General features: G+C 40.6%; 1 protein-coding gene across 1 annotated transcript in view; it reads right to left on the bottom strand.

The window, feature by feature from the left end:
• Nucleotides 1-26,085, bottom strand: part of SORCS3 (sortilin related VPS10 domain containing receptor 3) — a 275,315-nt gene that overhangs the window by 73,668 nt on the left and 175,562 nt on the right. Inside the window, exons 6-7 of the mRNA XM_032191225.1 lie at nucleotides 11,955-12,019; nucleotides 5,399-5,517 (exon numbers count right to left, since the gene is read on the bottom strand). Coding sequence (XP_032047116.1) covers nucleotides 5,399-5,517; nucleotides 11,955-12,019 — 184 coding nt within the window. The remainder of the gene's footprint in view (nucleotides 1-5,398; nucleotides 5,518-11,954; nucleotides 12,020-26,085) is intronic.

Raw genomic sequence — 26,085 nt, 5'->3', positions numbered from 1 at the left:
AGGGACAACAGCAGTGATTAATACGTTGATGCCTTGGTACCTGAGAACCAGGAAAACAAGACCCTCTTAAGAATTTCAGCCCACACTTAAACACCTTGATAAATTATGTTACATTTTGTAATATGAGTGGAAAAGGGAAGAGGCCCCCATGTTCTCCCTCTTGAAAAGCCTTGGGAAGTGAAACTTAACACCTCTCAGCATACCTCTCTGGATAATGGCGCAAGCAACTTCCCACTTAAAGTGCAAACAGAGCAGAACCTGAAGTGAACAGAGCCCTTTTCAACCAGGGCTTGCAGGTGTCGTTTCTTGTCCCTACAAAGTGACACCATAAGCCTTTAGCCCTAAAGGCAGACCTAAGAGTGTCCATCTCAAAAGGCATTTGTTTGGCCTTCTAGAGAAAACAGTCATCACCCCCAAACTCAAACCAGGCATCAGCTTCTTCTAAAACTCGGAAGAGCCCACCGTGCCCAGGAGCTCTGCCAGTACCATGGAAATTGCTGAAAGTCTGAGCTACATTTCAGATCGACTTCAGCTGCAGATGGTACGGATTCCCTGTACCATCTCAGAGAAAAATAAAGACATAAAAAAACAATCATGATAGGTATTGATTGCCCATCCACACATCTCTGTACAGCCAGTTCAAATCAAATGGTTCAAAGTTACCCTGAGGGTCTCTAAGCATTGACAGAGACAGAAATTTCAGGGAGGAATAGGGACAGTGTTAACTGGATGTTGAGCTAGACTGGTATGACCTCTGGGAGGAAAGCCACACACTGAAGAGTTTACACAAGGAAAACACAACAAGATTAATAGGGAGGAGAAATATTTTATGAGACTTACTTCTATAGTTTGGGGGAGGGAAGGTATTTTTCACATAACAAATCCTTCCTCAAGTCCGTTAGGATCTCATGAGTATGCCCAAAAGCTTATCCGTGCCTCTTCTAACTCTATCAGTTCTGATCCCATAAAAAAATACTACCTCTCCCTGTAAACTTTGTCACTCACATCCTTAGCCCACTAGCACTATAACAGCAGTACAGCCAGCAATCTTTATACCACACAACCTGGAAAGATTAATTGTTGTTACTGTCCCTCACCAGACATGTGGGAAAATCCAGTCCTTACCTGGGACTGCACCACTGAGCTGGGAACGCCCTTAGTCCCCGCTGGTTGTCAGATTTGTCCAGCACAGGACTCCAGGCACCCAACGGAACCACTGAGTTATTGCACCTGAGATAACCTCCACATTACCATTACATAATTGGGAATGGCTTTAACTTTGCAACAATTAGCTCCCTCTGCCAGCTGCAGGACTGCCCACTTGAACGTTGCTTTCTGCAAAAAATGGGGTTTTACAGCAAAGTTGATTCCCAATGCCATTTTTTTAATATCCCCATTAGTTCTTAGACCACCACAAATAAGCAACACTGCACTGAGAATTTTTCAGCCCAGACTTTTTCGCTCTTTGCAATAAGCAATGATATTTGCTCATGCTTTCTTGCATTTTCGGTGGAACTTTTTCATCTGTTGGCAAGGAAACTTACATAGATCATTCCTGCTCTTTCACAGCTACTTTAAAGAACTAAGTAGCATTGATATTATTTGCTCGCTTAGAGAAAAATAAGAAGTTTCTGCTCCAAACAATACTTCTCACTCAAAACAATTTTCTGCAAAATAATCCCCACGTTCATTAAAGTGTTGCATTTTAGTCTCTTTTCAGCAACCCAAGCAATTCTATTACTCATACTGATACTTGACTTGCTTGAAAAATCTTTTCCCCTGAATAACACTGATTTATTTTTACCATAGAAATTCTCTAAAATATCAATAGCCTAGATACATATACAAAACAAAAGATAGTTCCTAACCCATGAGTCTTATAATGTAAGCTCTTTGTCAGGATATCAAATCTTATATACAATTTCAGGTTACCTCTGCACCTGACTTTAGAAAGTGATACGAATTCAGTAGAAAGTATTCAAAGGCACTTACAGGGACAGGTGTGGTACTGCTTTAAATTACTGGCTTCACTAGTACACAGCTCTATAATTGAATATAACTGACATTCACCTTAATGGCAAAGTTGCAGCTAATATTTCATACACCTTCATAAGATTAGCTCCTTTTTGTGTACAGTAAATAAATTCATGCTTAATATCATATTACAAGGTTTTCTCACAAATAAGTGATCTACTTTGCAAGCTATGCAAATTTTAACTATGAAGGAAGGAGATGATATTGGCTTCTGGCTACAAGAGAGCAATCTTGTGAACTGAATGAAATCTTATACACAAAACAGAGAGCATGATTTTCTCTTTATGTATCAATTTATACAGACTTACCCAATCTTCCAGCTGTGCTAGGTATCCTTCAACAACTAGTGGTCAATCAAATAGAAAGTCAATCAATAAGTTCAGAATGATCACCTACTGTTCTATTCATAAGAATGATTAATGTTATCTCTTAGTAGCTACTTCTTCCCTCTTCATTACCTTTTATATTTTTCATTTTGTGCTGTTATTTATCTCCTTTGCCTAGTCCCAATCTTTTCAACCTCTCTTCATAGGCAAGTTTCTTTCAAGAATAGGATCATTCTTATTTTTCTTTTTTTCCGCTGTAATTCTGCAAGATCCTTTCAGAAGTGATGCACAACAACACTCCACATAAGGAAGTGTTGATTTATAATGGCACTATAACATTTTCCATATTTTCCCTTCTCCTGAGCATTATGCACCATAACATCAAATCTGCTTTGAGAGCACAGTTATACAGGTTAATTCTTCCCAGGAATCTGACACTACCGACCTGTTTATCAATTTGATTAGAATGGATATACACTGGTGAATAGCTGCATACAAATAATGCGAGATGTTGATATCAATAGCTGGGATTCACCTTCCCTTATTATAGCTGTTGGAAAGTTATAGGTCTTCTCTAAGCTATAATTAGGTGCCTTCTAATGTTAAAGACAAAAGAATATACAGAGAGAGACCTTTCTCATCCTGCAATGGGTGTGTAGGATAAAACGAATTGCCCTTGAAGGTTCTGATCTGTCCACTCTAGAGAAACACAGACTACTAGCTTAGACTAAAATCCTAATGCTTTCATGATGAACATTAAAAGAAATGAGTTACCCTCTTTACTCCACAACACTACTTCTAATTTGTTCCAGCACAGACAGATGGGAGCTCATGCACCTATCTTTTATGCAGCTATTAAGCCTCACCAGGTTCTTAACATTTAATTTGATATTTATTTATTCATCTCTAATATTTGAAATTCAGAAGAGCTGGCTCCCATATTTCTGCCCAAGATTATCCAGACAGAATGATATGCATGAGATATTGCACACGGTGAATCCAACACATCCCATAATAGGCAGCTACATCACATGACTTCGGAGATTAATACATCCAGGACATATCAGTACTCCTACATATGTACCGAGCAAACACTCTGCAAAGCCCATCGACCATATGCTGGACACGGTGGATTTAACACACCTTCAGCTCAGAAAGGGGTGTGCTGTGAATCTGAAGTGTCTGTTTCTTGCTTGAGAACTACATGGGCTTGGTCTGTGCCCTGTTTCCGGGCATTTTTTGCATTCCCACAAGAGGGATGCAAAAAAGAGGGAAAAGCAATAGGCAACCTGTGAAAGGGAGAGTCTCCTGCCTGCCCAAACCAGTAGAAATGTTTAGTTTGTGCATTTAAAATTTTTGAGAAGTGGGGATATATAATTTTCACTCTGAATACCCATAACATTGAAATAAAACAATACTGAGGGCATCCAAGTCACTCGAAGTATTACAAATATATGCACACGTTTGTATACAAACTGTTTTGTTTTTTTTTTATTTTTTTTTTTTTAACTTGAAGCAATTGTTTCCAGTCATTGCTAATTTAAGTCAGAGGAGTGCACACACCAGGCAGATGTCATCACTGCAAGCTCAAGCTTCTACACAGAGCATTCTTCTTTTAACACAAGTGAGAGCCGTGCAATGAGGAATGTCTGCGAGACCTCAAGCTAACCATAAAGAATTGGATGCTCCACAATGCCCTCAGCCAGATATAAACCTCCAGATTAACAAAGTCTTTCAAAAATATTCCTTGGTGAGTAACAGCATTTATTGATTGGAAAGCCTTTGCCTCTAGTAAAATCATGACTAAGCTGCAACAGCTACACTCTCACTGTATTCTAGCAGCAGGTCTCTCCCCAACACCAGAAGAAGTAGTGGAAGGCTGGGTGTCATGGGAGGATCGAGGGGAGGCTGTGGCTTCCATAACAATCAATCTTCTCCAGAGCAGCTCTCTCCCCTGCTCACACAAGGAGGAGATTGCCTACGCTACTCATGTGCATGCATTTTCCATATTGCAGTCTTCCTGGGTCATATGGATTTAGTCTTTCACCTTATCCCAGCACATATTATCAGCCTTCCCACCAAAACTTCCATTTTAAAGAATAATTTCACAATAAATGGTGCAGAACTTATGATTTGTATGTATTAAAATAAATAAATAAATAAAATAGGAGCTTTCCTTAACCCTATCTTAGTCAAAAAAGAAAGTGTGTGTCTTTCCTTTGCCACCTGGATTAAAGTTTCTTCTCATCTAATTTCCACACCTCATTATCATGTCTAATCTCTGTCTCCTGAGTTCTCTACATCCTGGAATTACCACAGCCTAGACTATGGTCTTCACTCTAATGGCACATCTTTGGGAATTTCTCTTAGACACCGTATGATTCTTCTCACAACTCCATAGGTATGAAATAGGGAGAGATGGCCTCATACCATTCCGCCCATGTTTTCTCAGAAAATCTCAAAAACTTTAAGTTTCTTGTTTAAATTCTGCCACTTCCTCCTCACCTACAAAACCCTCATCAACTAGCTGGATAATTTACAGCCATCTTCTGCCTTGAAGGTGTCCTGTAACATCTTTTTTCCAATCCCTCTGCTATTTTACCTCCCACTACAAATCTTTGTTCAATCCATTAACATTACTTGACTGTCAAATTAGCATAAACCTTCCATTTGTTAAAATGATCACTCACACCTTTCCTTTGCTCTTCTCTGTTCTTTTCAGTTCACAGTAGCTTCTTTGCAATTTTCAAGTAGACACAACAATAGCAAGATAGAGTTTCTGCGAAACACGTGGACCCTCATGATTATCGATGAGCAAACTTTTAAAATATACCAGATTAACATGAGACAAGTGAGGAACAGAGATCAATTACGTTGTTTCAGACTGCATTGCCAATCTAAAGTAGGTGGATATAGACTCCCTGCTCTTACAGTTTGCAGTCCCACACATTTGTCCTAAGAATATGCCTTCTCTCTCCCACAGAACAAATACCTTGTGCAGGCAGAATTCTTGTCACGTTCTCATCGAGTCAACATACCTGGATGAAGATATATTCATCCTGAACAACAAGGGAGCTGATGTCAATGGAGCGTGAAAATGGCCCAGTCCTTTTGGTCTCTGAGCACTCCTGGATCCGACAGGTCAAATAGTGGGTGTCTGTAATGGGAGAATATGTACACATGAGAAATACCCATGTAGAAACCTTGTCTGAAAATGTCATCAGCAGCTCAGAAGAAGGTCTCCTGAAGGGAAGTCTTAATCTCATCTCCAACTAACTGGACATTATTGCATGATCCACCTCTGACCTTTAAAACTGTAACTGCTCACTGGAGTCGGGAATTCATCACACTTCCATACCCACTGTTCCCTTTCCCATCGTGCAGATATCCCTCTGACAAGTGGAGGGTACAGGTCATAAATGCATCAGAAAACCGATGATGATACCATACAGAGAAGAAAAGATTTCAAAAGCCACCTAGGTGGAATTTATCCATTCCACTGTCCTACTGAGTATTATATTTCCATTCTCCCCCTAAAATACCCTAGCCTGACAACTGTTTTTTTATTGTGGGAGTAGCATGCAAGGAAAAGAAGTTCAAACCAGCACTATTAAGTTTAATTTATTCTGCCGTGAAAATTATAAGTTTATCACCAAATTAACAGTTATTATAGCCATATATAAGCTAGGTAGGAAAACACCATGGACATGAAATAGCATGATTAGCTGAAGAGTCCTAAAAGTAGCTACATACAATAGATGTAAAATACTTCTGTCTGGAGGGAGGACAGGAAGACCCTCACAGTAATGGCATGCCCTGCTAGTCCTTGGCATTACTTGAGAGAAGGAACAGGACTGGGAGAAAAACGTGAAGAAGACATAAGGCAGTCAAGATTCTTCAACAGAGGGGGCTGGATGAGAAAGCAGATATATAGCCAGATGCTCAGAGTGGCAAGAAGAGACAGGCTCACCTCCAACAAGCTGGCAGAGGTTACAGGGGATTAAGCGTCATTTCACTCAGGCTAAGAAAGGATCTCATGAAACAGAACAATCATGGCATTGTGTCTCTGGATGTATGTAATCTAAATATGCCATCTCTGCCTTTCTACTGCTCTTCTGAAAACTGCAAATTAGGAAGAAAATGAAAATACAACTAAAATGATGGCTTCAGTGATAAAAGGGTCATATCTTTTACACTGCAGCACTTTTAAAGGCTTCTTAGCTTCAAGCACTTGTTGACTTTTCTACAAAGGGTGAGAACATACCATTCAGGATGAAAACAGTGAGTTCGTAATGACTGAGGTGAGCTTATTGCAGCGGTTTTAGTTCCCATGACTGCACCTATTAACAAGAACCTTGCTGAACTAACCCAAAAGGATAAAAGAAGTTCCAATGGGCTGCAATTAGCCCAGCAAAACTTCTTATAGGATTGTCCATCCCTTAACCTTTGCAATTGTTTTTCATCTGTGTCTTTAGAAACAGCAAAACGTGTTTAACTGCAAAGCAGTGGGGGCACAACTGAGATCCTCTGACACTCAGCTAACTGCGTTCTTGTATTTAGAGACAGATTTGCCCATTCACCTTCCATTGCCTAGTCCCACCGACAGACCCAAAGAATGCAAAAAGAACACAAAGCAGGTCAAATGAATTTAAAAAAAAAAATCAACCAAATTTTAATCTGATAAATGTCCATGCCCAACTGCATCACTAAAAGCCTGTGTTTAAAGGCTGCAGACCTGGTACAGGCACTGGGAATTCCAGGTCAATAAGAGCTACGTGGCTGATTCAGAGCAGTTGCATACATCTGGCCCTGCACTGAAAGCATAGCCCGGTGATGGTGATAAAGCAGCAGTAACAGTTGTCAGTGCCAGCTCAGAGTTTCTAGATGTAATTAATGCATATGGTGTATGGTGGAACATGCCTAACGTAGAGACAGTGCCAAATAATTGGACTAGCAGACTGGCTGTGCTTTCTCCCAGCATAAAATACCAGCAGCAGTACAGAGGCCAGATCCTTTGCTGGGATAAATAAAGGCTTATCATCAACTGACATACACAGACTTCACCCAGAATTGCTGTTTAGGTCCTGAATGTGGAATCTAAGGCATCTTTACAGTGGGTGGAAGAAAATCCTGAGAAAACAAGAGGGTCTTACATATTGCCATTCAACCAAAAGAGCTCAGCAGCCTTGACCTGTTCTTCGAGGTAGCACTAAAATTAGGCAGAACCAGGAGGAGAGGTCAGGAGCTATATTTTTAGCAGCTCGTTCCCACCACTATGTTCTCCCACACAGTCGCCAGGATATTCTTATCTTTCCAAAAAGGGGATAATTTGCTGCTGCTGAGTGACAGAATGGGAGGAGGAATAAAAACCTGTCACAAATAAATGCAAATAAACCACAAGTGTTGACATGACAACTAGCTTCCTGCCTGCTGAGAAATGTGTCATTTCGAGTGTGTTACACCAGCAATCAAATATACTCAAAGAATGGCACTCGATTAATATTCACAGGAAGATGGTGGTGGAGAAGGGGGGTAGTGCCCTATCCACTTTCCATTTAGTAACTTGTTTATTTATTTTCATATATTTTACAACACAAAACCTGCAGAAGAAAACATAGGCACAAAAAAAAAAAAAAAAAAAAAAAAAAAAAACTTCAAACCTGTCTTTGTATGTAAAACTAAGTTTAATTTTGAGTTTCTTCCTGATGTCCCACATAAAATGAAAAATAATTCCCATTAAAACACATCCCTTTAAAACACACACACACACAAAAATCCCCCTTTAAAACACAAAATCCCCTTTAAAAGTCAGGTAAAAATATGACAGGGTATAATAAACAGTAACATCTAAGCAAGAAAAAGTGCCATGCAGCTTAACAAACCTCAATGTGGATATTTTGCAAGGCCAGAGGCTCAGACTAGAGAAAAACCCAAATCAACAGTTTAAATTATAATATTCCAAAACTCTGAGGATTTTTTTTTAAAGTAATAATCCCAGAAGACCCTAAACTACTATCTTATAAAATCATCAGCATCTCCTTTTCAATATTTAAATTCCCAGAACATCTCACATTTTTCTGTAAGTCAAATGGTGAACTGCCCCTGTGTTATCTGCCCAGCACTCAGCTCATATGTGAGTATGACTGAAAGCCAGAAACCATCCCAAGTTCCTGTCCAAGGATGGATCCCCAGAAGGGCAGGTGGCATGCACCCAAGCTGTGCAGCCCTATGAAGCCTTGCTTACCTTTCACTGGTTGATGCATGCCTTAAGAGAAGTTGGCTTCAATCTGGGGAGTATTTCCTGTTTATATAATGTCTAAGACAAAAGCAGAATTAGCCTTTTTCTTTCTTTTTGTTTGTTTTTATTTTCACTGCAAAAATAGTTGAGAAGTGCCCCCTATTTCCTAGCTGGCCTCAAAAACTTCTTGTGCTTGTAACCTAACAGCCAGCTATTTTCTCAGCCCACCCATGAATGAGGCAATATGGACATCAAGCAGCCTGAAGGCTTTGCTGCAGCTCCAATCCCAACATCCATGCCTCCCCACAAACCCTTCCAACAAACTTATTTCACTTAGGATTACAGAGTGACTTTCCCAGAGGCATATGCATTTTCCAGCTGAGGAGCTCAAAACACCTCCCCATTGTTAATTAACATGGTCACCCATAATGAGAATTTGGTGCATGTTATTATTGTCCAGGACTTAGTTACTATTACCTCGTTTTATCTTTCAAGTTTTGTTTTTATTTTTAATTTACTCTTTTCTCTGTAATTAAAATGTTGTTTATTGTATCATACCTGTGAGTGAGGAGATTATCTCACCAAACATCATGAAGTTTAATATATCTTTCCTAGGAGCACTTGTGGGTGCATGTGTCCATGTATTTGTATTAGCTCCCTTGCATTCAGCCCCATCCTTCCTGCTATTACACCCAGGCAGAAGGTACAGTGCCCAAGGCTCCTACATGTTTTTATAATTTAGAAACGCAAGCCTAGATTATTATTCAGCTACAATAGCTCTGCCAAGATGTTGAAAAAAAAAAAAAGTGAAAATTTTGATCTGCCGTAAAAGACAGGAACAGCTTGAGATCAGCTAGGCGCTGGAATTCATAGCATCTTGCAAATATTCAGAGAGACAATGTACTGGGGCAGATTATTTTTGAGAACCATTCTTAATGACCAGACAGACAAGACCCAGGGAGCAAGATGTCTCAAAGGACATACGACAGAAGAGTGAACAGGACTTCCACCCCCCAGCTCCTTGAGTTTATTGATAGCCCTGACTCATTTATGGATGAACAATACTCTAGCATGTCCCACCACCTGTTTGTTCCCAGCCATGGAATGTATTTATGTATTTTAGGCTCCAGTGTCTGAATCAGTATTAGATCAGTTCTTGAATCCCATGAGTAATTACTGTTAAAGAAGGAAAAGAGGAAAAAATAAAATTAAAAAAAAAACATCGTCAAGTTTGGGATTCTGATCCCAAATGCCACACACCAAAGACAAATGCCCCTTTAGAAGACTTGTGTATTTTTAAAATGGTCAGGGACATTGAAGACAGGGATTCTAGTTCTTGACTGGAGCCAAGCAATGGGAATACTCAAATCTCTGTCTCTTAACGCATCAAGTAAATGCCTGAGCCACCAGACTGACCTAAGAGGCATCATAAAAGCCTCCTTTTCATGCCAACCACCAAGGGAAAACTTCAGTCGCAAACTTTCCAGCCAAGAGGAGATAACTGCAGGGATCCATTTTCCAGCAGGTCTAAGTGCCTCAGCCACTTCAGTGAGAGCACGGAGGACCATTTTTGCTATGGAGCCAGCCAGGAGGAAAGTTCAGCCTGCCATTCCTAAGCACACAGAGGTGTACCATTTCACACCAGGTGAGCCTATAGCTCTGAGGCAGTCGATGTTTTATAACACGAGCTAACATCATTTTTAAGCCTTAAAAACTCTAATTGGAGCAATATGGTTCTTCTGTGCTGTGCTTGGCTGGGAGATGAGTCCTTTTGGAGTTGTCCCTCAGCAGGCCACCCCAGCAGGGCCAGCACAGCCCACTGGGTCCCACCTGCTGGGACGATGCTTTGCAAGGGGCCTGTTTTGCTGACACTACTATTCAAGCCAGACTTTCGGGGAAACCCTCAATAACATCAACAGCCAGTTTCAAAATGCTGAATTTATACATTAAAACAAGAACAAACAACAACCCCCCAAGCAAACAAGGCCTGAAGGAAGAGAGTTGTCTGTGAACTGGGGAGACATCTTTCAAATGAAGCATCTACATCCTTGACAAATACAGTATTCGAATAGCTGGGTGAGCAAGTATAAACTTAGTTTGAAAACAGCCCTCATCAGCAGTTTGTTTGCCTACTTACTTACTTCTTCACTTGTTTTTTGCCACTTCTCCTAGAATCTCTACAACAGCATATGCAGCAGCAAAGACACTGAAGAAGCCTCCCTACCTTGCCCACCCACCTGCCAGCCTGTTTTGCTCTTTCCCCATATTCAACAAACAGCTGTCACTCCTGAGCTTTTATTGCCTGGTTATTTATTCAGCTGCCATCACTAAATAGCAGTGGGAGGCCAATGAATGATTTTAGAAGATCCACAGCCTCAGAGAAGTCACCCTGATAGACAGAAGCTTGTTCACACAGCATCTGGCCTACACAGCACTTGACTAAAGAAAAAACGTTTGTAACCAACAAAAATAAAGTATTTTCCCCTTAGAAATCCTCTACAACATGAGTCTTATGCTGCTTTTCTACACTGCCCCTGTAGCATTTTATGCTACATGTGTGTAGTATTGAGCTGGAGTAATGCTGGCTTCACCCCAGAAAGAGATTCATTAGCATGCTAAAAATCCTGTAAGAAATAACTAAAGTACTGTAGAGAGAGTGGTGGAGAAAGTCAGTTTCTAATACACGCTGTTTTTGTTGGAGGTTTGTTACAGAGGAATGTGTTCTACTGAAAATGTGGCTACATTCATTTCAGCAGGGGGTTAAGATTTTGTTTTGTTTTTCCTATTTCTTACTTTATATCCAGGCATCTCTTCAAGGCATGTAACGTTTTGGTATGGAGGACCTATTCACACATCCTAGGCAAAACTGAAAAATCCTTTAAAAACAAGTCAAAGGGTCCATGGGGCATAGAGACATTCTGGCCAGAGGAGTCTGACCGTAAGCAATTTTTCTTCTCAGATTCTTAGGAAGAACTTAGCTGTTTTGAACACCTCTGGAAATGCATGGAGGCTGTACTGCACAGCGATGGCAACTAAGCTCTTCATGATTCATACATGAATCACATAAAATACGTGATATTGAAAAAAAAAAAGTTAAATACTGAGAAGAATAGACTGCTCTGTAGCTCAACAGATTGTGCTTCTGCCCATCCTCTCTACTGACAGAAGCCCTGCAGCCTTTGAATTCTCCCCCAGGGTTGAAGGATAAAAATATGTCTCGCATCAAACCCCATGACCCACATTTTTCCTATCAATTAAAATGTAAATGGGGAGACAAAATGAGCAAAGTGAATTTCAATTCCCATTCCATTCTTGACTCAAAGTACATTTTTTCAGCATTGGCTCCAGGCACTCACGTCCATCAGCTGTCCGGGCTTCCATGTGTACAAGGTCTGGTTCTTTATCCAAACCCGCCACCGACCTGGGGGGAAGAGAATAAAAACAGAAAAGACAACATCAGGTGAGGTAAAAGGCTGCAGTCAGATGGACAAAGAGTGAGAAAAAGCAAAACCAGTTCAACCTTATGACACTGTGCATGTAGGTCCCTACCTCCTACCCACTTCGTTGTCTCTTCTATGTTCCTGTGCAGCCTGCTCCCAGAGACTATGTGCTAGCCTATAAACTACCCTTCCAGCTGCTGGTGAATGAGCTAACCTGTCCATTGTCTCCAAGATCAAGAAAACAGCGACCATTCTTGGGGTGGCAAAGCTAGCTGGTTCCAAGATCCATCGAAACCAGAGCTCTGTTTTCATGCTGCAAGAGAGATGAGGACACAGCAGCCACATGCTTATAAACAAAAAATTAAGAAGGGGTTTTACTCAGCTGAATAGTGAGGCAAGATCTGTTCCTGGTTTGCTGTGCAATCTTGCTACCGTTTATCTCAGTTTCCCCATTTTCAATGGATGGCTTTTATGAAATGGCTTTAAGAAATGTAAGATATTATTTATCATTTTCCCTTTACAATTATGAAACAAGGCATGAACTTCTCTAAACCCAAGCACCTCAAAGCAAATCTTCCCTTTTTTTTTTTTTTTTCACTCCCTAAAAATGTTTTGCAAGGTACACTAGAAAGACAATTTTCCTCTTGGCAGACAGAAAGTCAAGCCCAGAACAGAAATGTTATTCTTAGTGTACTGGCTGATAAGAATCACTGGGAGATGAACATTTATTCCTAGCAATGGCTGGCAGGGGGAAAAAATATCCATAGATGTCCACGTGATTTATGAAGCTGCTTCTCCCGAGTTAACCAAGGGGTTAGATTAAAAAGGGACAACGACAAAAATCAGTTTCTAATTTGGTGGAAGCTGAATTTGATACAGTAGATTGTAAATAATAGATTCCCTCTGAGCCAGCCAACGTTCACAATTCCCTAATGTTCTGAGACATTTTTATCACGATCTTTTGCTGCTTTAATCCTTGGGGCATCAACAGCTAAAACATTTCAAAAAGAAGAAAAAGAAAAAAAAAAAAGAACATACCAAATACAGATGCTCTGATATATTTTTGTGGAGCTGAAAAAGCAATTGAAGCAACAACAAACACACGTATGTGCCAGGGTTCAGCTAAGATCAGCCAGTGCTGGAAATGCCAAAACAGCTCAATATGACCCAGAGTGGAGGTACCCAAAATTGGCTCTGCTTGTTAACTTAGAGCATCGCTTCAATAGCGAGCCTACTCACAACATACTGTGAACCATAGCAAAAAACAACACAGCAAAACAAAGCCGTGCAGGCAGAGCTTTCATCATTCCACTCCTGGTGAGAAATAGCTTGTTCCCTAATCACTACCACCAGTTTCAGGGTGATGCCACAAAGAAGATAGCACTGTGTGTTATCAGAAAGGATGCCAGGACGGGCCAGAGTCCCTGTGACCATGCAATTATCACTGTCAAATCTTCTGAAAGATTGGGGTGCAGTTAAAAGTGACAGTAGGACTGACAGGAAATCCCTTAAAATGTCAGTGAAAAACACTACAGAGTGCAGCATCATTATTTCCCAGTACATAGGAAGAACACATCTTTCGTGTCCATAGCCAAATCGTTCTGCTTTTTTCCACAATGAGCCATAAATGCTGTTCTCAGCTGTTCAGCAGTCGTGACTCTCACTTGTGACTCACCAAACAGGACAGAGGAACGTGCTTACCATGCATTATAACTTTATAAAAGGGTCCGGCAATTTCTGCACTTTTTGGCAGAGGTCGGGAACACTTTAGGAATCCACCCCACAGCCCTTCCCAGCAGGCTTTCTATTAAATCCAGACATTGCTCTAGAGGCTGCACTCACCAGATTTCCTTCTGAAAGCCAGTCACTAGCCTTTTGCACAGAGCCATTGGCTGTGTCGGCAATGCCAATGTCACCCATTCCCCCTCCAGGCAGAGGGGCACTGTGCCTCCCCCACAGCAAAGGGGCAAGCCCAGAAAGGAAGCATCACCGTGAGGGCTGCCACAATGCTATTCATCTTGAAAGGGACTGAAATTAGTAGCATCTATGCATTTCCAAAGAAAAGCCAGAATACTGTTATTATTACCGTTGTGTGTTTGCATACACAAGCTCTGTGGATCCATTCCACTTATAATTCCTATTATGTGAGCACACGAGACAGGAGTCTCCCGAAACGTGTCAGTCTAGCTTGAATTTCTTTCCCAGTGCCATCTACTTGTTTCCTTAATTAGTTTTGACAAGCCTGATGGTTCTTTTCAGAACAAGGACGACTTCAAAAGGACCAGCATACAGCATCGCCCAGTACTTCTGTGCTCAGTGAATGCCGTACTTCAAGTGGAAAAGCTCACAAAGCAATCTCCTGCAGCTCAAAAGCAAAACAAGCTCCTGTTATCTACAGACAGATAACAGCCCTGTAAAGTAATGCATCGGTCATCCTTCCTTCTCCCAAACCTAGTTGTTCTCTTCTATCAAAGCCTCTGACTGAAAACAAATTCCCACTCAGCGCTGTTTCTTCATGCCTCCCCTCGAGTCTGCTCCCACTGGCAGAGACAATGGCTTTGGTTTGCAGTGCTTCTGACTCCTGAATACGGGTATTTTGAGTACACAGTCTCTCAGTCTCCTGTCATTTGTCTGGAGAAGCTTTACGTGAAGAATGCAAAAAAGTTAGGCAGTGGAAAAAGCAAGATATGAACACAGGTCCTGGAGCACACCCGCAAACACGCACACAGACTGTAAAGCTATTCCTTCATCCTGCATGGTAACTTAGCTTGTCTTGAGAGCTCATTACAGCAACCTCTCAGGTCTGCCAATACAAGAAGGTAAACACAGAAGATGCCTTCACAGCCTTACATTTTCTTATTCTTTCTTCCTCTGTATGACATTTGGAGGATGCACTGCTCAAAACTATTCGAGCAACTTAAATATGATGAGGAGAGATGTCAGTATCCTGTGACTTACCTTTTCCCTTGCATGTTCTGTACAACCAAGCAGAGCCAACAGAGCAAGCTGGATGGGAAGGGGCTTCATTGCTCTCTGGCTGAAAAACACCTCTCTTTCAAAGGAAAGAGTAGTTAACACTCAGAAACCTAAGCCCAGCTTGAAAACATTTTTTGTGCCTCGTGGTCACACCTCACACTCTAGGCATAGCTCAGCTGTATTTTGCATGTGCACAAACTCTAGATAGCAAAAACCAGATCAAGGCCCACAAAAGGCATCCATGTGTGTTGCTGCCCTGGTTGGCCGAGGGGGGAAAAAAAGGGCACACACTATGACAAACCATGCTAAATCAACATCCTCCACCATCCTTATTCATTTATCACCACCCAGATAAAAAAAAAAAAAAAATGCTGAGAAAAGAAGACGCAGCCAGAAGTGACAGGAAAGGTCATTTTTTCCTGCTGACATGTTCCCTGACTGCTGCAGAGGCAGTTTTTGAAATGGGGAGCCTGCAGCTAGTGTTGCAGCTGGCACAGGATCATCAGCCAATTAAGAATTCAAACTACCTCTGAATCCCATTAGGAAAGAAGCGATGGTTACTTTTTCTCTATCTTCTGTTGCTTTTCTTTTTTGTTCTCATGGTAGTTCTTTGACTTCACAAGATCTTTCCTCCCTTCTTTTCAGGTGAGGAGTCTCTGCTCTTGAAAGGTGAAGGACAGACAGGACCCTGGCAAAATTCTTACTTCTATCTCAAGGGCAGAGCATTGTGCATGGATGCACATTTACTATGCTGTTCCAACAATATTTCATCTCTGACCTGGAGGGAGAGCAAGCAAAAAGGGCAAGGAAAACACAGTATTCTGCATTTTAAATAGATATTCCTAAAATGTTTATATGTAAGACACTATATAGTTCAAAATGAAAAATGCAAGCACATGCAAAGAAAAGAAAAAAGAAACACACAAACTTTCAGTCTGGGTTACCTGCCCTACTGAACACCTCAGCTCACTGATTCTACTAACTCCACTGCCTTTCCCTGGAATTAGCCATTTTGCATTTTTTTTTCTCCTGTACTTTCCAGACACCAGGCATTAATGATAAATAGCAGCATTGAGATTTAGCTACTCCAGCATCTTAGATCAAAACTGCTGAGCAATTCAGACTGCCTGCTGTTGATCCCTGTTCCCTAAACCATCAACCAAGATGTTCTAACCCTCCATCTCCTGGACCCATTTGTTTGGGGTATGGAAGGGAGTTATCATTGGACCTCAGCAATATTCGCAACAAGGTTTTGTAATAGGGTCAAAAATCAGGTCACAGTGTTTGAGCTTTCATACTTGGTCTGGGATCTGCTAAACAGAGCACTTTGTGGTGCTAGCAGACACGGGGGTGTGCCTTACAGTCAAGGTGGCATTCAGCAGCTTTGGCTTTGAAAACAAAAATAAAACTTTTAAGATGGATTGAGACTTCCCCAAGATGCCAACTTAGAAACTCATTTTTGCAGGTTGGGATGTCAGACTGAAGGTAATTGTGACTGCTCACACAAAGAGACAGAGGAAACAGATGGAGACTACTTAGCAGGATGTTGTGCCATAGATAAGGACTGGAAATAGGAAGGAACAAGCCATGTTTATTGTGGAATTATATGTAAAGGGGGGAAAACACATCCTCTTGCTGTAGGCAGTTACAATTAAATTAGTGGATGTTGCCAATTAGCCTGTTGCAATTTTAATTGTATCCTGCCCCAGAAGTGAGTAAACACTTCTAGATGGTTCCAGGCAAACAGCGCATGTGAGTAACTCGTCCAAGCAACAAAAGGACCATGTCTATATGGGCAGTCTGTATGGGAAACTGATCCAGACAATTTCTGTTCAACTGATGTGGATCTTCTCACACAGCATCCTTGCTGAATTATACATGCTTTTTCAACATGGGCCAAAGGCCAACAGACTGCCTTCTTCATCACATTGCCTCACTATGTTTTCCTGCTATTTACTGGAGCCAAGCCTTAAACTAGGTCCCATCAAGCATTGGCTGTGCACACAAGCCACATACACCTCAGGCTTACAACATGTCACAAACTACTACAGCTGGGGAAGACTATACATATATAGTTGGGGAAATAATGTTTTTATTAAACATATAAATACAGCACCATTCCCTGTGGCTGAACACGGGAGATGTTGCTGGATGGGGTAACGTGATGAGGTCTCTGGAGAATTATGGATAAAACACCTCCTTGCACAGTATAATTGAAACAAAGCTTAGAAAAAAAAAAAAAAAAAGGCAGGAAGACAATGTAAGACAGTGTCTTAGACAGGTCCCCGAAGCTTTCTACTTCTTTCCCAGTGCTAATTTCTATGGTGCTACAATTCTGGACATCAGCAAAAGTAATTGTTGCAAGACTTAGCTTGCTAGATAAGGCAAAAACAATTGCCAAGTACTTTTTCTCATCTAATTTCTTTTCAACAAAGCCAATACTTTGTAAAAAGGTCCCAGTGAATTTGGAGAAGGTGTTCTGCCTGGTATATCAAACAAACTTATGAAAATACACACAGAGGCTGTGGACACACATGTACATGACTAACTGTATCCCATCCCCACTACCTGCTGGATATCTGAATTAATATCCTTCAAACTCATAGTGGATTAGAGGTCCCAGAACTACAAAGTTGCTACAAATTTAATAGACAGTAGCAGTGCAGGAAGAGGAGAAAGGCCTAAGTCTTCCATTGAGGGAAAGGCTGATATTTAGACTCAGCCACCTTACACATCAGTAGAGAAGCCACACAAGACACCAGTCTACACCGCACACAAACATTTTTTTCCACTTCTCATTGCATAAAAGTGTGTGGCTCTTTATATCTCAGAAATTAACAGCAATGGGAAAGAAATGTCACTGAATCTTAAAAGGGTATTTGTCAACTGAATGAAGCTGCTGTTGATTTACATTTTTCTTTACCCCATATGAAATATAATAATAATAATAATAATAATAATAATAATAATACCACCAAAACCGAAGTACCGTACCTATACTATGTAAGGTACCTCTTTGTTTTGCCTATACTATGAATCCCAATACACCTAAGTGAAGTTTTGTGAAATAAACACTGAAAAATATGTGGGCAGAAGGGTGAAGAACCTCACTCACAGACCTGTTTGAAAGCACCAACAGCACAGGCAAGGCATATGCTGGAGGTAGCATCCTGATTTCCCAGTGCTGCCTGAAACAACTTCTCCTGGGGCCTGAGCCTCGTGGAGGGAGCAGATCTGTCAGCCGTGTCAAACCAGCACTCGTAGTGGGTACATTCCCAGGTGCAGTCACAGTCGTGCTGCTTACTTTCAAACTAAATAACTACCTCTGTGCAGCCTGCTGCTCCTGCCTCATCTTGGTACACCTGAACCTTGATGTGTAAAAGCAGTCCTGAAGGTTTCTCCTGAGAAATAAACCTTTTTTTTTTTTTTTTTTTTTTTTTTTTTTCCTCCAAGTCCTAGCAGCACAATGATCAAGATATGGTGGAAGTAATGAAGCATCAGCTCATTCAGCTAAGATGTTACTGTTTTAAAGGCATCTCAAAGCTTCAGCACATGATATTCTATCAGCCCTGCCCCATGTGCATCTAACACCGTGAGACTGAGGAAAGCACTTCTAAAAAGTAGAGAAGGTATTTACCTGTCATTACAAGTCTGCAGACTTTTTGGTGGACAAGTTGGAAACATTTCTCAATGGAAAGATTTGATTCTGTTTTGTTTCTTTGAAGGACAGGACATTTTTACAGATTTTTTTCCCCAATATTTTAGATTTCAAGTCCTTCAAGGAAATAAGAATAAAAATCTATTTTTGGAAATACTAAAAAATGACATATTTTTAGCTTTCTTCTTTCTCACCGCTTCCTTCCTTCCTTCCTTTATTTGGAATAGGAAGGGAAAAAATATTGAAAAATAATATAGGAAGGGGAAAACCAAAACACAGAGATTATCTTGTACAGAAGCCATTTTGGAGATCAAAATCTAAGGAAATCTAAAGGGGGGAGTATTTATTGTTGTTTGCAGCTTTTTGGAAAAAATAAATAAATAGGGAAATTACATTTTCTAGCCAGCTGTGCTTTGCACGAATCTGTGAAAGCCAAACACAGAGTTTTTGTTTCAGTTCCCAGACTGATCACTGACATATTGAGTGACTTTCAGCTCCTTCCCTGCATTTGATTCAAAATTAGTTTAGTGCCTACTATATTAAGAAGGCCAGTTAATTAATGTTTGCACAGTGCTTGGCTATCTTCCTTTGTAAGTCATGTGGATGGGGAATTGCTATAGATTATTGCTTTGGTTTTTCAGGAAACATGAATCAACCATGTTTCTGCCCAAAAACAAAAAACAAAACAAAACAAAACACATGCTCAAAGAAACCATCAGCTCAGCCTGCCAGTCCTGCAGTCAAGGATCTGGCTGGAGTTGTTGTTTCTCTCCATGGAAGGCAATGGTTAGAAGACTCATTGCTCTCAGTTTGTCTCCTAGCAAAAGTATCTTAAAAATGATCTGCTCAAGCAATGTGTTACACCAGAATAAGGATTCTCAGTTCACTGTGTGTTTAATTCCCCTCATTTGTATGAACACTTTCTTACAGCAAATATGACATGCCTGAAATGCTAAGGCTCAGTGGTTCAGTTATTAACACTGTATTCCAAGGCAGAATACAGTGCCTCTGAAAAGCTTCAGAGTGAGAGCATCATTTAATAAATGAATGCAGTAGTAGATGAATAAAAATAAAACTTAAATTGTCCAAAGAGGGGATGCCATCATGAAACTTGGCACAGACAGAATGTATAGGGTATGCTGATGAGCTCCATATGCCTACGGGCATTGTACATTGTATTAATTAAGGAAGGATGAGTCTTCACATTCCCTGTTGCAGGATATTGCAGAGAATCACCCTGGGATAACATCTAACATTCTGGAAATAAATTTGCCATTCAGTTTATACATTTTGGAGAAAGGCGCTGTGAAAAAATAAAATTTCCATCACAAACCTTTTCTGACTGTTGTTTCACTGCATTTCAGATGCTAACCTGAAGAGAACAAATAGCTTGTTTCATTCTTTGACTTTTTACTACCAGTCACAAAAGGCAGAGAATAGGAGGGAGAGGTGGGGCGGGAGTGGAAAGAGGAGGAGAATAAAATACTCTGTTCTGGACCAGCAAGCATAAATGCATCAATGTAGCTCCTTGCCCCCAAAAATCACACTCAATTAGCTGCTGAGAGAGATAAACTCATTTGTCTCAACATTCACAAGAGGAGAAGACAAAGAAGCAGGAAACAAAAACCTTTCTTGCAGCAGACGTCTGCAAAGCCAGGCTCTGTCTGCAGAAACAGTCTGTGCGGCTGTGATGGGTGAAAGCAGACATAACAGGAGTTCTGTACATGTGTCTTGTGATGAGATAGGTTTGTACTCAAAACAAAGGTAACCTCAGACACAGCACAGAGAGGAGAGAAATAAAATGGGCAAGGCCACTTGCAGGTCTCTCCATCAGTGGAAGAATGACACCGTAGCAGGAGAGACCTGAGACACCACGGAGCTTTTGTGGGTTCCTTTGCTCCAAGCTAGAGGGATGCTCCAACATCCCAGGGGGCTGAGTACTAGATAGGCTCCCAGCTCTCCACAACGGCAGAGTTCCAATGTGTCCCAATCCCCAAAGCATTAAGAAATCTCATGGTTGAATGCCGCAACAGGAGGTTGTGCTATCCACATGCCAAGAAGCAAAGATGTATGGCCAAGCTCTAGGTGAATCAAGAGCTTCTCTTTGTCGGGTTCTTAATCTGTTGTTATGGATGAGCAATAAAAGGAAAGAAAAGTACAAGGCCAAACAAAAAGTAATACTCTGCTGGTTTCTGGCCTCAAGGTAAATTCCAAAGTGTCAATGCATTGTTCAAATCTAATGATTTGTAGAAAGAAAACGAATTCTGGAGAAACTGCAGCAGATCCAGAAATGGCTTTAGGGAGTCACTATTACAGATTGCTCTTAAAATCAATATTATAATGGAACATGTCTCCTTCCCTCAAAGATTTTCAATCAAAACCTGAAAACCAAAAATATTGTGAGAGCAAAACCTAAGAATCTTTCTGTACCCTTTGGCCAAAAACCTGGTAGGATTTTTTGGTTTGTTTTTCTCCAATTTTTTCAAAAAAAAAAAAATATATATATATATTCTCATGTGAGAGAAAACCTAGATCTTTTTCAATCAGCTTTGAAGTCTACTGGTATTATTCATTACTTCCTCAAATCCTTGCTGACAGTCACAGGTCAGCATCTTTCTCTTAAACTCAGCTGCAGAAATTCTGATATTTCACTAAACATGGGGATGTGTCTACATCCCATTTTTATTGTCTTCTGCCCAGTGGAGAACAATTATCCATGAGGTAATTACAGGGCTACGATAACCACAATCTTCTATTCCAATTAGATTGCTACAAATATGCAAGTTAAACAGCCTCACTCCCTGCCTTCTCGGCCTTGTTCTGTATATGATCAGCAAGAGACAAGTTACTGAATCAACATTATTTAAAAGAACCTGTAGTGCAGCTAATAAGATCCTGCTTCCCGCTCTTAGGTTGTGATGTAGCTTCGTGCTCACTATGCTTAACAATAGCAGAATTAAACTCATCTCATTCTACAGAGGAGGCTCAGGGGAACGCCAGGGAACGAAAGGATGGGAGTTTCAATTTCTTCTCTTGACGAGAATGAATTCTGCCTCATATAGCTGCTGATGAATTGTCGTTTTAAGAGAGTTTGTTAATTTCCAACAGGCAGAAGGCATAAAGAGAGACCTCCTTATCTTTAATGGATGTTATTGAGCAACACAAATGGCTCACGTTTAAATGAATGTGGAAACATCTTGTCTGTTTTGCCATGATAAGACTGTTCTTCCTGCACAGCATGGGTTCAGCTCCTTCTGTTAAATAAAACAACCGTTTTTGTTCAACTTAATGGCAGGCAAACTTCCAAAGGTTCAGAGGCTGAAGTCAGTTCAGAGAAATGAAATGGAATTTATCTGGGTCCTTCCTTGCTCTTCTTGAGAAAATTACCTGAAGAGCTTAGAGGTATGACTGAAATTCTAGTTTCAAGCAAAAATGGTCCCTAAGAGTATTGCTGTACTTACTGAGGGTAAATTCTTCATAAGATTGCACCTTCTTCCTCCAGTACAAGGATGCTTCCAGCCTCAAAATGGGAGCTGTAAGAACTCACACCAAAGCATGACTCTGGAAGTCCAAGTGGGACATCTGGGATGAGATCTGAGGCGATGGGTCCAGAAATGCTCCTTGGCTCCCTGATGTCAGCAGACGTTTTGCCACTGAATGAAATGGCTGAAAAATTACATCCATAATCAAAGCAGATAAAAAGATCATTCTTAATCTTCTCAGAATGGTGATGGTTTTTAAAACAAATCCCATGTTTCTCTGACAGCCATCTGAAAGCAAGAGGGGATCTCTCCCACTGTGAAAATGAGCCCATTTGCCCAGAAGTGGGGAGATTAGTGTGGTACAAACCACAGGCCAAAACCTAACACAAATAATACACAAAAAAGTAAGACAATACTCCTTGTGAGCCAGAGAGCACTAAACATGATATTACTGTCAGCCTGGCAGCCTTGGCTTTGATTTGCTTTGCCAAACTACAACAGTATGGGAGATCACCATATGCCTCAGGGAGATGCGTTATTCAATATATTAATTAGAGGGCTGGCTTTCATCGCTGCTTCCTACAAAGTATAACAGAGAATTACTCTGTTATTGACAGACTGAAATTAATGTGTTTGAGTTCACGTCTATTAGGAAGAGGAAGAACGAAGTCAGCCCATGCAGGCTGCATGAGCCTGCAGCACAGCATTTAGGCTTCCAGCGTTGGTTTGTGAAACATGGCCATAAAGTTCTCATCGCATCTTATTTGTTACCCTGTTGCATGAGAAGAAAACAGATCCTTTAAACGTTCACTGTCCAGACTGGTACGGTACTGGGATCCACTTACCTAGGAGTAACATAGAACAAATTCCTCCTTACACCTTTCTTGCAAAGTGGTTTATCTGGTCTGCTCATCTTGGACGTTTAGCCCTGAGAGAGTGGGGAGGATTACTAATTGATGCAGGATTTACAATGGGAAATAAGAGAAGAGGCTGGTCCCCAGGGACACTAAGAAACCTAAGAGACCAATGCAAAAGGCTTTTTGATAGCTGAAAGCCCTAACTGTAAGATAACATGTGATATTATGTGGTAGGTGGCAAATTTAAAACCAATGAGCAGGAAAAAAAGGACACTCACAAAAAAAAATAAATAAAAAAAGCAAGATGCAGTACAATAAAGTCATAAATACAGCTAGCATCCCAAATTGTACTGAAATCACACAAACTGCAAATTTTAAGTCAAATAGTATTTACATGAGGGCATCACCAGTTACTTTACTGGGGAAGGGGCAATTCCTCCTTCTCCACGTGCTGTCTTTCCAAAGAAAAAGGCAATTAGCAATAACAAATTTCTCAGAAGTCACTTATTCAAAAATTGCTTTCTCAGAGATGATCACACCACCTTTGAAAGAGCTCATTCTGGCCACGTTCTATCACAGCCAGAATTCCAGAGGTACTACATGAATTCTAAGTCCACTATCATGTGGCTCTCATCTTCCGGTTCATTTGTTAGGTAATTCATGGGTTTTAAAAGTATTTTCAACTATTTCCCTTCATGAACACACATGTTTCTTGTAGCCAGTATGCTTTTCTCTTTTTTTTTCTTGTTAGAACAGCCTTGAGCACAGGGAGCTGATAGCACAGTACCCACAAGTGACTTTGCAAAAAAAGTCAAGCATTTTCCTAGGAAAATATGCAGTAAGGAGAGGAGCATCTCAAAATAGTAAAGTCGGGCAATGAACATCCTTTAGGAGTTCTTCCAATGCATCAGCTACTATTTAGAGACTAAATTCAGAGTACAAGAGACTAATTGTATCAAATTTCCTTTGAGACTGCTCAAAAATGGGAAAGGTTTTCTGAGCATTACACTAACCACAGGTACAGAGAGAACAGGTGGAGCCTATGGAATCTCTATAGAGCAGTCCTGCAGGAATTCCCAGAGACAGAAACTGAAGGATTTTTTTCTTCAGGTCATTTAGGATCTTATGCTCTCTTAGATGAAATGTACCACAGAGTCCCTGGAAGAACACGTAGCAATCAAAAGAGGAAAAACAGGGTAGTATAAAGTTTAGGGGAAAAAATGTTCATAGACAGAAGTATAAAACTTCCCAAAGTTCTCACACTTTGCTATCCACTCTTTTAAGCTATGGATCACAGTGATGAGGAAGTACTCTATAAGTGTACTGAATGTCTAGTTTGGATATCACAGACCAGTATTTGCTCTGCATCACAAAATATAGTTGTAAATGGGAATCAGGAACCCTTTATCCAGACACTTTGTTTCAGACTACACTCTTTCTCTACTTCACAAGTTTATTCATATACTGAAATAAGGTTTTATTTCAAATTTAAAAATCACTTCAAAAACTGTGAAAAAAAAAAAAAATCAACCATGTCTGGATGTTTTGGGTTTGAGAGAAACATTTTGTTAATATTTACATGAATTCCTAAAATATTTGCATTGACTTCAAATTTAATAAATAAATAAAATTGCTGTTTCAGCCAATAATATATATCCAACTCTTTTATCCAAGTTCTACTTCTATCTCTGCCACTGAGTTACTGTGTAATCACAAGCTAGTCAGCTACAACCTAATATTTGGAAACATTAAATATCTATAGTGCCAACTGCATTAACTGTGGGCACGCAAAATGAAAGGAAAATCACTAGCCTCACAGTTTCCCCATTTGCTCATCTTTTAAATGAAGATGAAAATAAAATTGGTCTTATTATCACCATGATGCTGTGATCTTTAATTAACTAATGTGGCCTAGCAAGGAAATCTTTCAATATATATCAGGACCTTTAAAGAAGGTCTCCTCTCTCCTGAACCCTAATTACAGAGCTTGAGACTAGAATTTAAAAATTAACCTACCTAGTGCAGATAGCGGTTTGAATAGCACACTCCTGATTTATGCTAGCATTACCCTCTGGGCAAAAAAACCCTTCCCACGTGTTCCCACCCACAGGACATGGGAAATGAGTCCCTTAACACAGGTAAATGAGTCATTAACCCCCAGGAGCTTACAGCAGTGACAGGTCCCTGTTCAGTTCTCTCTATGCAGTCTCTGTGAATAGCCACTGGCTATATGCCTCCAACGTGCTATAGGTGGTGTTATCTGTGGCTGCCAAACCGGAATTATTTTTTATCCACAGCTCCAAGTCCAGGATTCTTTTAATTCTGAAAAACTCTAATGCAGGATTACTTAATAGTCAATTTGACATTTACAAAACTATGTTTTCTTAACACTAAACTTGGCTGAAAAAACTCAGGCGATATTTCCCCAGCACTGTGCAATGACACCATCTGGTAGTTAATGATTAGCGGGATTTACAGCAGAGACAGGTACATATTTGGCTAACCATCTCATCACTGGCAAACAAAGTCAAGTAAAGCTAACCTTAGCTGTACCCAAAGGTCACTTGTGAGACTGCTACTGAAACTGTCCATGTGGACTCAAACTGGCACTGGGATTCGGAAATAACAGTGCTGCCACAGAGATAAGGAATAAAAAGACAAAAAATCTGTGCCCAGCTGCAGATCCAAACCTAGACTGCAACCTTTTGAAGCACTGAGGTAACTCCCTTCTCTCCTGCTACATTACTCTCAGATATCCGAACCAGCTTCTGCCACAGTCTTCATGAAATTCAAGCTGCAAATACATAGAAATGCATTGGATACCTTTATTTCTGCTTCTATCTGAACCACAATAAAAAGGATGCAAAGCCTTGCCTTCAATAGACAAAATTGGTTGGCTTATGCCTCAAACAACTGCAGCAGAAAACCTGCAATTCCAAAGCATGGCCCATGTGGAAGCACAGACACTTTCCTTCTCCCACTTTCTAATCCCTGGAGTTCAAAACGACTGGGGCTGACACTCACAGACACCAGAGGCAGCAGAAATCTGGCTGGTTATCACAGAAAGAGAGACA

This window comes from Aythya fuligula, chromosome 7, assembly GCF_009819795.1.
Source record: "Aythya fuligula isolate bAytFul2 chromosome 7, bAytFul2.pri, whole genome shotgun sequence".
NCBI lineage: Eukaryota > Metazoa > Chordata > Aves > Anseriformes > Anatidae > Aythya > Aythya fuligula.
Note: the sequence above shows the minus strand (reverse complement) of the source record. Positions and strands in the feature narration are given on the sequence as shown.